This window comes from Perna viridis, chromosome 6 (genome assembly GCF_037379345.1).
Source record: "Perna viridis isolate PV_CMFRI_1.1 ecotype Kerala chromosome 6, ASM3737934v1, whole genome shotgun sequence".
Lineage (NCBI taxonomy): Eukaryota > Metazoa > Mollusca > Bivalvia > Mytilida > Mytilidae > Perna > Perna viridis.
This window is the reverse complement of record NC_142450.1, coordinates 4,322,220-4,336,822: the sequence shown is the minus strand read 5'-3', so window position 1 is coordinate 4,336,822 and position 14,603 is coordinate 4,322,220. Positions and strand designations below refer to the sequence as shown.

The following is a 14,603-nucleotide window of genomic DNA, read 5'->3' as shown; positions in this document are numbered from 1 at the left end:
GTTTCTGCCTTACGCTAATAATGTTACTATAATAAAGAATCTGTGATGGTCATTACCCTCGAATAAATTTTATCTTGAAACTTTTTGAAATTTTTGTACTTTCTCTTCTGGGATGAACTGGTTTCCCAAGCTGAAAACTCGTTTTAGAACCTCCAAAATGTGTTATCTTAGGAATGGAAAATTTACAATATGAATGATTACATGTATATGATTAGAATACTTAATGAAAATTTTGTATTTATTCAGTCATAAAAATTAAAAGTGCAAAATAAAAGTCAATTACATTTAAGTGTATTCTTAACGTAAATGTAAATGCATTTTTGCATTACTGTCGAATATCTAATGTCAAGGCAAACGAATATCCATACGCAGGCCCGGCTAAAAAGATATCAATATTTTCGAAGTTAAACTCATTTTATCTAGTATTTGGAAACGTCGTACTATCGTGTTAGTGCGTTAAGAGAGATATACATGTTTTTTTCTTTTGTAATCTTCAAGTAAATTTTTGGCCCTATATAAATTTTTATCGTATGATTTATTGCTTTGTGATATCAAGTTCAAGAATAAATTCCGGTGGTAATACAAAATTATTGATAATGGCGTATGATGTCAATGTATGGTGATTGTTTATTACCTTGATATAATTTTGTCAATTTCGGATATTTTTCCCATGTTTCCAAGTCATCTACTTGTACATTTACATTTGTACATCATGATACTGAGTTGAAATGAATGATTCCGCCCTAGTGTGAATAGTGTTTGTCACGTGTAGTGGAGCTATATTATTGTTGCTAGATTATTACAGTATTATACTCACTTGTAATACGGCGGGTGTCGCTGGTAAAATAGCACGTGGTTACCCTTCCACGGAGCACTTGGTGTCACACCCGTTTTACTTTGTGGACGTTCATATTGTTAATGCTTTAGTTTGTTTTCACGTGACGTCTTATTTTTTTCCCCTTAACTTCAGTTTTTATTCGGTTCACTATATTGTGAATGTAGATCGTCCCTGTTTCACGTGTTAACGTTTAAACCATGATTTGGATTTCATCTCACTGCTGACGTTTCGGTATTTTTGCGGATATATCTCTTAGTAACCGTTTCGGCTGAATTGTTCAATGCTTTGGTATTTTTTAATCGCTCTTAATCTTTCAATTTAAAATTTGTATATTTCCAAAGGTTAATTTAGTAGTACTTCAGATTAATTTGAAAGTTTCTTGTATTGACGACTTACTTTGATAATAGGCGTCATTAATCAATTTTCCAATTCTGCCGCAAATTTCTCACGTTCAGCAATCGAAAATATCATTAAAAATTACATGATGTATCATTCGACTCCCATAATCTCTACTTCAATAATTCATAGGAAAATACTTCGGCTTGGTTACAGGAGTGTAACAAAAGTCTCAGAGGAGTTCCGAAGGAATCTGTCTATCTCAGTTTATCTAAGACAACTAATGTTTCGTGAGCACGAATAATAAGAGTTTGTTTTAAGATTCAAACACAAGGGATATCGTTTACATTAACATCGGCTTAACAAGTAGATAAACAGACTATTAAGAACTTAAAAATTATTTGAAATTTAATTCCAAGTAGTCGTAAAGTGCGTTCAACTTGTCAATTGCAATGATAATGAACTCATGGGATACTTCGTCTCAAGTAAAATTGAACGCTAAATAACAATAATAGATAAACAAGTATTATCTATGAAGAACAATAGCTGATGCAAGCAAAATTATGATCATTTTACTTATAATTTTCTATATTTCATTATAAAACAAATACATGTAATAACGCGTAAGACGCAATATCAATATTGGCTATAGTTTTTTTCGAACGCGACTACGTCACTGATCACCTGCATTTGGCCGATCAGAAAATAGAATTACGATCAGGTGACTATCCATGGGAACGGATAAAGAGCGAAAGTACATGCGTAACGACTGTATCGTAAAAATCAAAATAGCAACAATTATTTAAGAACTACAATAAAAGGTATTTTCAGAGATCATTTGTCTATTAGTGCTGGCATGAAGATATAAAGGAAAAAAAAAACTACAGAACAACATTGCATAACGATACATTGCATTATATTCTAATAGGCGCTCTGGTTAGTTTATTTTGTTTCTTTTTACGCGTATGACATGATGAAATAAAGTGCGTATTATGAGTCATGTCCTGTTATGTTACTGAAAAAAAGTGCACGAGTTGCCAATTTTACTCAGTTGCTACATAAAATGTATGTTACTGGTGTATGGTTTGTGGAGCAGGACGCACTAACCCTTTCGGAGCACCTGTCATTCCCGTTTTATTTGTATTGTTTTTTGTTAGCTTGCTTTGTAGAATTTCATATTACCAGTGCACTTGGGTTTTTTGTGTGTGTGTGTCGATATCAGAAATAAGCCACAAATTGATCACGTTTTACTCATTAACATCAGCCATCAACTCTTTAGTCTAAGAGTGTTTCGTCCGTACAGTCATCTTCGATTAATAGAACTACATGTGCAAAATGCAATAAACCGATTGTCATTTGACTTGTGTCCGATAAGCGTTCAATGGTAATTTGGATTTTAGTAATGTGAGGGTTTAATGCAAACCATCATTAAAAGCAACAATCACTTGTAGTTGCATAGCACAGAACAGGTTTTTCGTGTGTCGTTATGCATGTACTTTATTAAAACATAAAAACGTGTCCAATACCTTGTACATTAATATTGTTGTAGGTTCAGAGGTTGAAATACCCCATGGAATGAGGAGGGCGGAGTCGTGTGACAGCGTTGCTTCTGATTCGTCTGTCTTAGAAATGTCACCAGATATGCCAAAAATAGGACAGATGGAATTTGCATTAGAATATGACAGGTATATATTTGTAAGAACAAATCAAGGAAAGATGAAAAGAATCGAGTCGATCATAATCTTATAGTGTAGACGTATTAGTTTTTGCGGTGTATTAATTTTCGCTATTTTCGCGGTGGGCAGATAAGCGCGGAAATTAGTTTCCGCAAAATTTAATTTTGACAGTTTAAAACGCTAATCATATTTTGATACCGGGAATATGTTCACTTGATAGAGTCCGCAAAAATTAATACGTTTACAGCCTTGGCCTAATTGAAGTGCATTGCTACGTTATAGAACTGCGCAAAAGAACTTTCGATATCGATAGTCCCTGATTGCATGAGCACTGCATATAAAACTTTGCATTTGAAATGTTCATGTGCGCTTAAATTAAACAAATTGTTTTAAAGAAAGCTAATTATATTCTGCAACTTGAAAATGCATTTCATCAGGGCCCCAATTTAATAAAGTTTGTCGGAAATTATTTATTTCTTTTCTACGAAATACCATTCATTGCAAGAATCAGGAAGTGGGAGAAATTACCTAGAAAATGTTGTACTAATATGTATATGATCTGTTTTGATTTACCTCTCGTCAGAAATGATCGTACATTTGTCCAGCAGTACATTGGGACCATTGCGGTGGTTTCATACTTTTAAACAATTTCTACCATAATATTGCCATTTGTAATACGAATGCAACGCGGAAGGGGGCATAGAAATGTCGTTGTCCATGCGTCCGCGCGTCCGTGCGTCTGTCCGCCAAGTCACAATTGTGGCACAACCCCTCGGAAACTGCTTGACGGGTTTTGTTTTAATTTTGTAGGATTGTTAGTCATTGTCAGAACTTGGTCATATTGCACAGCCATTCTATTTCGACAAATTTTACTGGAGTTGTAGGACTTTGGCACTTTAACGTTTTTGCGTTGGCGGGGTACATATGGCTACGAGTTGCTTGATATTATTTCTTGTGTCTATCGCCTAGAGTTTTTTTCAGTTCGGTAAATTAGTTGAAACTTATAATTACTTTTCATGAGCAATGTAATTGCATTGCGAAGGAACAACTAAGCAGAAGATAATTTTGTTAAAAGGGGAAAGTCTTAGTAACTTTCGATTGCATCTATTCTTTAATCATTCAGTCGGTGGTGTTTTAACATTTGTAATCGATCATCTGCAAGAATTTCGAATTGAGCTTGAATTTTGCAGATGCTTGCACTATAATCTCAAACTTAATCTTCAGAACTATCTACATTAATTGCAAATTGAATATCAATATATAGTTTATCATGCTATCTCGTAATTGAAAAAGAGCAATTCTAAGAGAGAATGAATCTAGAAATTCAATTTTGAAGTTAATTTAATAATTCACACAACACATATCTGTATTTCTAAATGTCATTTCCCTAGCATCACGCATTATTTATCAGTCTTAGATCGTAAATAGAACTTGTCTCCCAGGAGTGGGCACCGTGGGTAGTTCAGGGTGCAGCATCAACTCATTATTACATCTGTAAGTCTTACATAGTATGGGGGTGTGGCGTTCTGGGGAGACAGTGTTTCTTTTACGATGCACCAAAAGCTAATTTCAGGTTCATTGAGTAATGCAAAGGGTAGGTGATGGTTAATGTACATTGTACATGAGGAACGAGACATGGGGGACAGGGAATGTGACAATTGGGGAGGGGAAGGGGATAATGAGGGACAGAGATAGGACAACTGTTTGGGAAGGGGATAATGGGGGACAGAGATGGGACAATTGGGGAAGGAAAGGGGATAATGGGGAACAGAGATGGGACAATTGGGGAGGGGAAGGGGATAATGGGGGACAGGGATGGGACAACTTGGGACTGTGAATGGGATCATAGGGGTGGGGAACTGGACACTGGGAGGCAAGGAATAGGACAGCGGTGAGGAAGGGGACAATAAAGGCAATTCTGCTCTACAGTCTAGATGGACAGGCTTCACCTTTAGAACTTTTTGCCCCTGACGAAGACCGTTAGGCCTAAAATTTTATTTTGGCCCCACTCGGGACTCGAATTTGTACCGCTGTGACATCTATGGCAACACCGCCTGCACAAAGTCCAGCGCCCTAGACCACTCGACCATCTAGGCTACATGGCCTAGTGGTCTAGGGCGCTGGACTTTGTGCAGGAGATGTTGCCATAGATGTCACAGCGGTACAAGTTCGAGTCCCGCGGAGGGAACGACCAAACATTTGCATCGCAAATTTAACAGTTCTAACATCGTTGGGATTTTTCAGACCTGTCTATACGTCTACATATCTTCCCTGTATCAATTTGATCCGATGGAGAAGTGTAGCGAATAGAGTCGTGACATTCTGAGACGTTGTATAATATATGTGTGTGTGTGTGTGTGTGTGTGTGTAATTCCTTTTGTGACGGAATCGCACATAATTCCATTTGACATAATAAGTGGATTAAAATCTTTTTACTACTTGCGATATTCTTAGAACTACACAAACTGCTATCTCTCTTTTTTTTATCTACTACATGTAACATGTACATGTGGCATTTCTTTTTTATTTTACATTTCAGAGAAGTTTCTGAATTGGTAGTTAGTATTATCCAAGCAAAGGATTTGACTCCAAACCAATATTCGGGATCTCTCGACACATACATCAAAGGGACAATACTCCCAGATTCATCTTCAACATTCCAAACAAAAGTATGACTCCTTCGATTCGAATAAAGAAACAATTATTTGTCTTTTGTTGGTGAAGGACTAGCGTTCTATAAAATATTGTAACTTTTTCGAAACTTATAATAATTATTGTAAAAAAACTCATCGTAAAAACTATGGTTTTTTTTTCGAAAATTACTAATAGCATCTTTGTATGTGAAAAGATATTCAAAGTACGACCAGTTTATCATCCCAGTTTTATACTCCATGAAACCTTGTCCTGTTTTTCATTTCATTTTTGTCCCAGCTAAAACATAAAAATCAAGTGGTTGGTCTATAAAATGCAACAGCACATTTTCAAACATTTTCAAAATGGTTGAAAAGAAATGAACAAAAAAATTAACTTTATAAGATTTATAATGTCAACGTGAATGTACAAAATTGTTTTTTGTACATGAATTAATTTTCGTGATTTCTATGTCAAGGGAGCATATTGACCTGTATCTATTTTCGCGGTTCAAAGTGTTAAAATCAATTTTGCGGGTAAAACTTTTCGCCTATCATGTCTTAATCGCTAACTTTATTGCTGGGCTGGGATTTTCATTCACGACGGAATACTTTTATTTATTGCCATCATGATTTGTTTCTTGATCAAATATCCAGTAAAAGCAGGCTTTTGAATGCATGTATTTTACACTTTGGTGGCATAGAAATATTAAGTTAAATATTTTAGGAGAGCTTAATTAATTCTTGCTCCTTTTTTTTCTCGGTCTTCAGATGATTGTTACATGTATATAAATATGTAGAATTCTCAAAAATCGATTTCTTACACAACTTCCACATGAAAGTTCACTCTATAGTTCATGTACATGTAGTAACTATAAAAAAAAAATATTATGATCCAAGAGTAATCAAGGGATTCCGAACCAAAATTCAAGCAGAGAAGAATATAATCCCGGGACAAAGACCAGACAGGAAAACAGACAACACACAACAAAGAACATAAAATAACCAAAATAATGTGTACAATGTAACAAAAGTAAATTAGCAGTTCGGACACTAAAAACTGGGAGCATAGACCAAGTGCATCGGTAGAATACAATGTTTACAAATTTCATTGAAAACCAAACATCTTCGTAAACAGACCAATGTCGTTGTAATACAAAAAGCGCTATGTGCGCTGACTACATGTATATGTACACGCATATTGATACGTTTTGTTTTTCAGATCCAAAAGCAGTCAACAGACCCGGTGTTCAAAGAGAGATTTCTGTTCAATGTTGAACCATTTCAGCTTGATAGTAAAATTATTCAGTTTCAAGTGTTCGCTGTTGATAAGTATGCTCGACACAAGGTCGTTGGTGAATCGGAAATTCGTGTTGGAGATATCGATCTACGCATTCCCATTAAAATGTGGTTAAATCTGCGAGATATCGATGACGTAAGTTTACACGCTCATTTCCGGTTGTTTGAGTCGCACTCATTGCAACTTCCGTTGTTTTAGAGTGGGTTTTGTAATCTAATAGTTTATGGGGTTTATAAAACGTTGAATTGAACTGGCATCGGTGAGTTAACCAACTACCAATATAGCTATTGAGTTAATATATAGTGTGTCAATTATTGCGGCATTAAAAAGATTTTTTGGATTTGTTTTATGGCAATGATTGTAATTAATTGTTGCCGTAAATGGTCTCGTCGAAAAACATAATTACACGGTAGTCTCATCAATATTCTCATTTCCAAATCTTCACTCAGGTTTTATGGAAATGCATGTTTAGTTTGGGTTAATGAATAACATTTATGTTGCTAGTTTCTCTTCATCAAAAAAAGAGATATTGGTTTTAAAGAGACAGTCTGTTATGAAAAAAATACTAATTGAAGGAAACGCATAATTATGCTCCCGTCACAATATCAAGCGAGGGAAATGATTGTGAACAGATCTAGATCGACAATATATATATATATATATATATGTACAACTTTTTCAGCTTGTCCATGAATGTGATGGAGCAAGTTGATTAAGGCACCGACCATTCTTGTTGTGGAAAGGGGGCTGGAATTTGATGTCGGATAAGAATTTTTATGTCGCAAGACCAAAATATTTTATTTTTCATTACAGCAGCAACCGAAAACAATGTTTTTATTTGAAAATTTGTGTTTTTTAAGTAATTGGGAAAATATAGAATCATTATTTTTACTGGATGAGTATAAAATATATATACATGTATATTTATTTTTAAGTTCAAAGCTAGACCCAACCTCCCCCCCCCCCCCACCACCACGACTACCACCACCACCTTCGCTAATACAGTGGTTTATTTGGAAAAAAGACGCGTTTAATTTTATTTTTTTTAAATGGATATTATTTGGCTATCATCCTCGTTTTGTTTGTTAAATTTGCAGATGTGCTAAAAGTCTCGCTCGTTCATGATCAAGCTGTAATACTTGACATATATACATGTACATGTATTATCGATCTGTTCATGATCATTTCACTTGCTTGACTGTGTGACGGATGTGTAAATTAAATAATAATGTCAGTTGGCAGACAACAAAACAGGATGAAAAAATGAAAAAAATCACAATTGTGCATAAAATATTTTCCGATAAATTTGGATTTTTTAATAAGCAGTATCCATAGTTTCTAAGTTTATATAACCTGCATGTGCTTCCATTTTTGGACCAATGAATTTCATTTTTTTATCACATTACTTTTGATATATAAAAGACACCCATGAGGACCGAGGCACTATCACAACAGTTACAGTAGCGTACAATTATATATAACTATGCAGCCTAACCCCATCTTCAAACCTCGGAAAAAGAAAGCAAATAAATGCAAAGTAAAGAAATGGTATAACTTTGATCATGCATTTGTAACTTGTGTGTTAAAAAAAAAACACATACATGTATAACACAGTAGGAACATTACCTGTGGTCATTTTACTTTTTTTTTCTAAAATACGTTCATTTTTTTCATTGTTCAGTGTTTGTCAAAATTATTTATTAATTTTCCAATTTTACAGAAACCAACAGAATACGGTGATATAATGTTTTCCCTCAGCTACCTCCCAACAGCAGAAAGACTAACGATTGTTATCGTAAAAGCCAGAAGTCTACGAATGACAGCCGGTAAAGATGTCGGAGGTAACATTTTATTATACTAACTATGTTAAGCACACACATACACACAAATATTCCAGTTGTAATAAGCAGCTGCTAAATAAAAAACGGTACACCCCCTCCCCATATTTTTGGATCGTAAACTCTGATCAACTTACTGTCCAACAAAAAATAGCAGAGTTTCCTTCCGTGACTAAAAATAGTGTACCAGTTATTAATAATTCTTTCGATAAAGCCTTGCCAAACATAGTTAGACTGAACAATATTACAAAACAGAGGAATCCCATAATTTAATATCTCTATAAACATTTGTAAAAAAGGGGGGCAAAAAGTTCTAAAGGTGAAGCCTGTCCATCTAGACTGTAGAGACGTACAAGTCATCAAAGGCGGAATCAGGTACGGCGCACCGGGTGCGCACCATCCTTTTTAGGAAAAAAACGGCTGAAATTAAAGGAAGTTCCTAAATTGTGACGGTGCGCGCCCGTTCCCGCCCCTTGTCATTATCATTATTTCACAATGGAAAATGTAATCTGATTCCCTGATCAATATACCATAAGCGACCCTATGATCGCTAAGATATATTTGAGAGAAACTTGTGGAACGAAAACATTACCCGGGCTTTCAGGTAATGGAAAGTGATTCATTTTTTTCATCTTAACCTTACAAAACATAGGTTTCGAATGATTTTTTTGCTCTTTAATTTTAAGTATATAAGTAATGCTCACAATAAGTCACCGAAATCATACAAGTAGAAGTCGATCATTGTACATACATTAATTTATTAAATGGTGTTCATTGTCTATATACTGTGCACTATCATTATTCTTTTATCAAAATTGTGATGTGACACCAAACTACAGGTGAGTTGCGCGCAATCGTTCCATCTCTTGTATGGATGTGCGCAGATGTAATGCCACCACTGAATTACATGTACTCTCATGTGTCTTTTATATAGTAAAATATATGTATATGTACTTATATCTATGATCGTAGTTGATTACTAATTTTAATTGTTAAGTATTTTTGTTAATACTTCACTGAAAATCTCAGTTATTTTTTTATATATATAATTAAGGGATGTTCGCTGGTCTATTTATGAATAACAAGGATTTTAAAGGGTTGTGAAATCTTAATTTTGATATCTTTGATGGTACAACAAAATTAGGAGAGAAATAGATGGATCAGTGTGCTCGTTTATGAGATTGGTTTTGAAATTTGGCGGGAAATAAATTTTTAGATTTTCCATGTTTTGTCTTAGTAGGATTTTTCCTTTAAAATCAGTGAAGAAATAAGAAGGAGTTCATAAAAACTTTCCAAATAACATTTTAAGGTGCATATGTTTAATGAAATGACAAGAAAAGTTGAGGTCACCGGGCAAAAATAATAATGTTGTGAAATGCATAAAACCAGAGGAGTTCGAAAAACTGACAAACATTTTCTGAACATGACCAGCAAAAATCCTTAATTGGTTATTTTTTTCATGTTTTTTGCGAGTAATGACGGTATTGATTTCTTTATTTAATTGGTAAAGTTTCTTAACTAAATAATTGTAACTGTTCTAAGAATTGACTTCCCCCATGAAGGGAAGTTCTGTAATTTTGACTCCTTGTCCTCCTCAAATACCGATGTAAGTAAATCATATTCTTTGTATGTTCCCATCTTTACTAATATTAATAAAATACTCAGCGAAAGAACGTTTCTGATGTGCCATAATACGTATCGACATGCTGAGGGGCAGTGGTACATTTATGTCAAAGCACGCCCTTCATGACACCTCTGGAATCTGATTTGTTTTGAACTTACGGGGTACATGCAAAACTTCTACGTATTGTACGTAGAACGAATGTGGATGCTGACATGTAATACGTATCCGGATAAAGATAGTATGATACACGTAGGTAAAATGCGACTGCTTTTTTATTTGTATAAGCGACTGCTTTTTTTATACTGTATTTGTAAAATGCATGTGTACCGAAAAAAGAATTTCAAGAATTTTGCGCTGAAGTCAGTTTAACCACCAGCAACTTTTCTCAAGTCAAAGTTATATTTCATTCTCAAGGGTTGTCTTTCTTGTCAGTACGTAAGGTTTATCAATCCTCGTGAGAAATAAAATAGGTTTATAGTCAAATCACTTAAACATTGTCATCGACGATTGCCTTGGACATTGTCCTTCTCATAGATGAATTGTAAATGTGACAATAATGTCTTATCTCGCGGCATTTTAATATTGACATTATGAAGTATGTTTGGCATCAATGGTGTACAAATCAACACAGTACAGGTGATCCAGAAAAGTACATGTAACTAGGGACTTTTATACAGCGGCAGATCCAGATACCTTTAACGGGGGGACGTGTTTTGACCAAGAAATTTGATAAAAGTGGGTTTTAGGTTAATATTTGCTCACATTTGCCGCAAGTTTTTTTTGCTGCTACCTGAAAACAAATTTGGTGGATAAATGGGATAATTTCATTTTCGAGAACATTTTACATTGAGTTAATGGGGAAACAATAGTGTACGCATGTTTACCATAACAGTGCTTGAGCCGTAATGCCCATAAAATGTTTAGGGTAGGCCCACAAAACTAGGGCAGGTTGGGTAGCAGGAAATATATATAACAGGTATAACTTTTTTCTTATTTTTAGCCTTATGTCAGCATACGTTGTTATTCTGACACATATGTACATTCAACTTAATTTCATCATATTCCAGATCCCTTTGTGAAGGTTTATCTCATGCAAAATGGAAAGAAGATAAGCAAGAAAAAGACAACAGTAAAACGCGGAGAAAAACATCCCAACTTTAATGAAGCCATGATTTTTTCTGTGCCTGCTACAGCTTTGTCAGTGAGTATAAAACGTTTGCAACTTTTGATTAGCAAATTCTTGCACTCGTAAATTTCATTTTCGATAAGTATGGATGATAATCGTCCATATACATTTTTGCACAATACAAAATGTACATATATATTGCCGAAAAATATCAAATATAGTTGACGAGCTTTAGGAATAGTCAGATGGCAAGGGTTTACCGAGGTAATCTTATTTCGAAGCAAGTACGAATAAATATAATTATATTTTCGGCAATGTTTATCATGCAACCACATTTTAAAACACGCGAAATTTGTTCAAAGTAGTTTATTTTTTCAGCAATCTTTTCAGCGCGGCGGTTGGCGAGGGCACCTATAAACTTGTTACCATTTTCCTGTTTTTGACGTTGCCCATAACTGGAAAAGTAACCAGTGCAGTTCGAGACGATATTATGCAGTGGATGGATAAAGCTTTGCGTTATTTGACACTCTTTATCTGTATACTAGAAAGCGTAGTTGCAGGATGAACCGTAATAATTAGCAGATTGCGGAATCATGGACAATTTCAATTCGTAATATGTTCAAATGCTTCATGCTCCGAACAGCGGCTGACGTTCGAACTTTAGTATAGACGCTGCACTCAGTCTCTAAAAATTTGCAAGAATCTTGCAAAGTCAAGAAAAAGTGAATGATTTCAATTGACAAACGACGTTTAATTTGATATACTGTCCGAAGATTTCGAAAGGCCTGTCTGCAGCGGTCAGTGAGAGACGACATAAACGTCTGCTGCTGCTGGATAGAGCTTGCAAATACTTATGTTTCGAAAAAATATATTTCGGATATGAAATTAGTATGTAATGTCTTGCTATTTAATAATTTCTTGACTGTTAGTGACTAGGAAGCCTTCTGTCCTTGATTTCCTATAGGGCTTATACATGTAAGTCTCGTCACATGACCCGGTGAATTAACGAATGTGTACCCACCCCCTATGTATAAGCCAAGGGTGTGGTTGTTTTTGGAGTAAAGACTGTGATCTTATTAACAAAAAATCTTTAAGCGTAGTTAAATACACTGTCAGTTATAAATACATGTAACATGGTTACACTTGTATACCTAATGACGCTTAACTATATCCGTGCGGTAATATTGATGTTGGTACATGTAATGATACAAAATAGAAGATATCATGGTAGCAAACTAATCACAGATCAGTCTTACAACAGTAGAAATTCCGGATAAAAATAAATTAAGATCGGGACTTGCATGTACATGTACAAGTCGTTTTCTGAATTTTGCTGACTCATTTTGTATTCAACATGGAATTAATAGATATGTAATATTTGTGACTGAATTGTAAAAACTTATAGCTATGTTGATGATTTTCTTTTTTATTCATTTATAGACAGTTCAATTGCGGATAACAGTAGCTGAGCATTTACCGGACAAGACGCCATCTTTAGGTCATGTGATTGTTGGTGCTAACACCTCTGGTACTGAACTTTCGCACTGGAACCAAATGATGACAAATCTTAGGAAACCAGTAGCAATGTGGCATTATTTGCGAAAATAGGTTATTAGGGTGCTGAAGACAAAGGACAACGTTCATTATCTCATTTTCATGTATATATATAATTAGAAAAAAGATGACAATAGAAGATTTGCTTAACTTCAGAATTGAGGTATTTTAAATTTGAACTAGACTTTAGTTAGTAAGTGTTCGTGTAGAATGTAAGCGCTTAAATTGGCACTTCGACAGTAATACTGACATGGAAGTCAATATGGCACTGCCCGAACACCGCCTCTAAGGCTATGTACATTTACTGGGCATGTGTACCTATGTACAGCACTGTGTAATTACTGTACTTAACTACACATGTTTGCATATATACCGTTTTAGAGGTAGCCAGCAGCGATTGAACGCTAGTGGCTATTGTTTTCTGTGATTTATTCCCCCTGGGAAATTAGATGTACATGTATCTACATTTATATTATAGTTAATTGTTCCACAGAGGAATATAAATGATGTTATGTACTGTTAATTGTTCCTCAAGGGAACATCCAAGTGTTTCTCGGGGAACCTCCATAGTGCCGGGTGCAGGTGGCTATTCATCATGAATGGATCAGGGGTAACAATTCGCTATATTCCCCTGGGCAAATATTAAGTATATACACGTAGAAACATTTATTTCCACGGGGGAAACAAATCGAAGAAACTAACCGTCAATTGAACACGAGTTTGTATGTTAGGTGGGTCACAATATCAAAATATAAATCGATGTACATTTTGTATTTCAGTTAGGGCCCAGTTAATAGATGGCTGCACGTGCATTGATCTTCCTATTCATTGAAAGCGTCTATGATCTCTAATGGCATATCAGTATGATGTAAATGTATTTTGTAGGGAGGTAAACGATCCTTCATGTCATTGCATTGCTGATGGTTTAATCAAATTCACCTAGTTATGTAAATAGTTGAAAATTTACTCTTTTAATATTGATATAGCTGTACAATATGTATCTAATCGTTACTGCTCACTAAATTGATTTTTTTTTGTCTGTGTAAGGCATGGATCATTTGATATTCCTGCATTGGGCGGGTATTGTTATAATAAAATTTCTTACCCTAATTTTGTTCCATTAAAATAATTCAGAGTGATAGAGATATCCTAAACTTCATTTAAGCAATGGGGAAAAATAAAATACCCAAATAAATAGTTTAGTTCTAATTAAATAAACAATTAAATTGGCTTGCCACCGCATCAGGAAAAAACGTGTCCTACATAGACATCCCACTCCTTCCAAGTATTTCAAATGGTTCGAGCCGAAATCCAGGGCTACATGTATGATTGCATTGTTGTCAATCAGTTATTTTACGCTGTTTGTGCCCCTTGTTTAGAATTTGCATGGGTCGGCAAATTTAGTCAGTAGCATCTGTATTACATGTACAACTTCTAAACTTTGATCGACATTTTTTCATTCATGTTCAACTTTGTGCGACACTTATTTGGAGTTAAATATATATGGAACGCAATCGTCATCAATCTTCCACGGGTAGTTTATTTTATCTTATGTCGTGCTCATCACAAATATGTTGTTTTGTACTTAAGCTGTGATTTTACAATATATATTATAATAACTGCTTATTTACGTTGACATTCTATCTGACAATGTTCAATAAATAAAATATTATTTAACTCA

At 34.8% G+C, this 14,603-nt stretch overlaps 1 protein-coding gene across 1 annotated transcript in view; it reads left to right on the top strand.

Annotated features, from left to right (window-relative positions):
- Positions 1-14,599, top strand: part of LOC148613279 (synaptotagmin-12-like) — a 28,483-nt gene extending 13,884 nt beyond the window's left edge. The window contains exons 4-9 of the mRNA XM_088586602.1: positions 2,724-2,859; positions 5,390-5,519; positions 6,703-6,915; positions 8,501-8,621; positions 11,310-11,443; positions 12,809-14,599. Coding sequence (XP_088442728.1) covers positions 2,724-2,859; positions 5,390-5,519; positions 6,703-6,915; positions 8,501-8,621; positions 11,310-11,443; positions 12,809-12,976 — 902 coding nt within the window. The 3' untranslated portion in view covers positions 12,977-14,599. The remainder of the gene's footprint in view (positions 1-2,723; positions 2,860-5,389; positions 5,520-6,702; positions 6,916-8,500; positions 8,622-11,309; positions 11,444-12,808) is intronic.
- Positions 14,600-14,603: the final 4 nt, after the last annotated feature.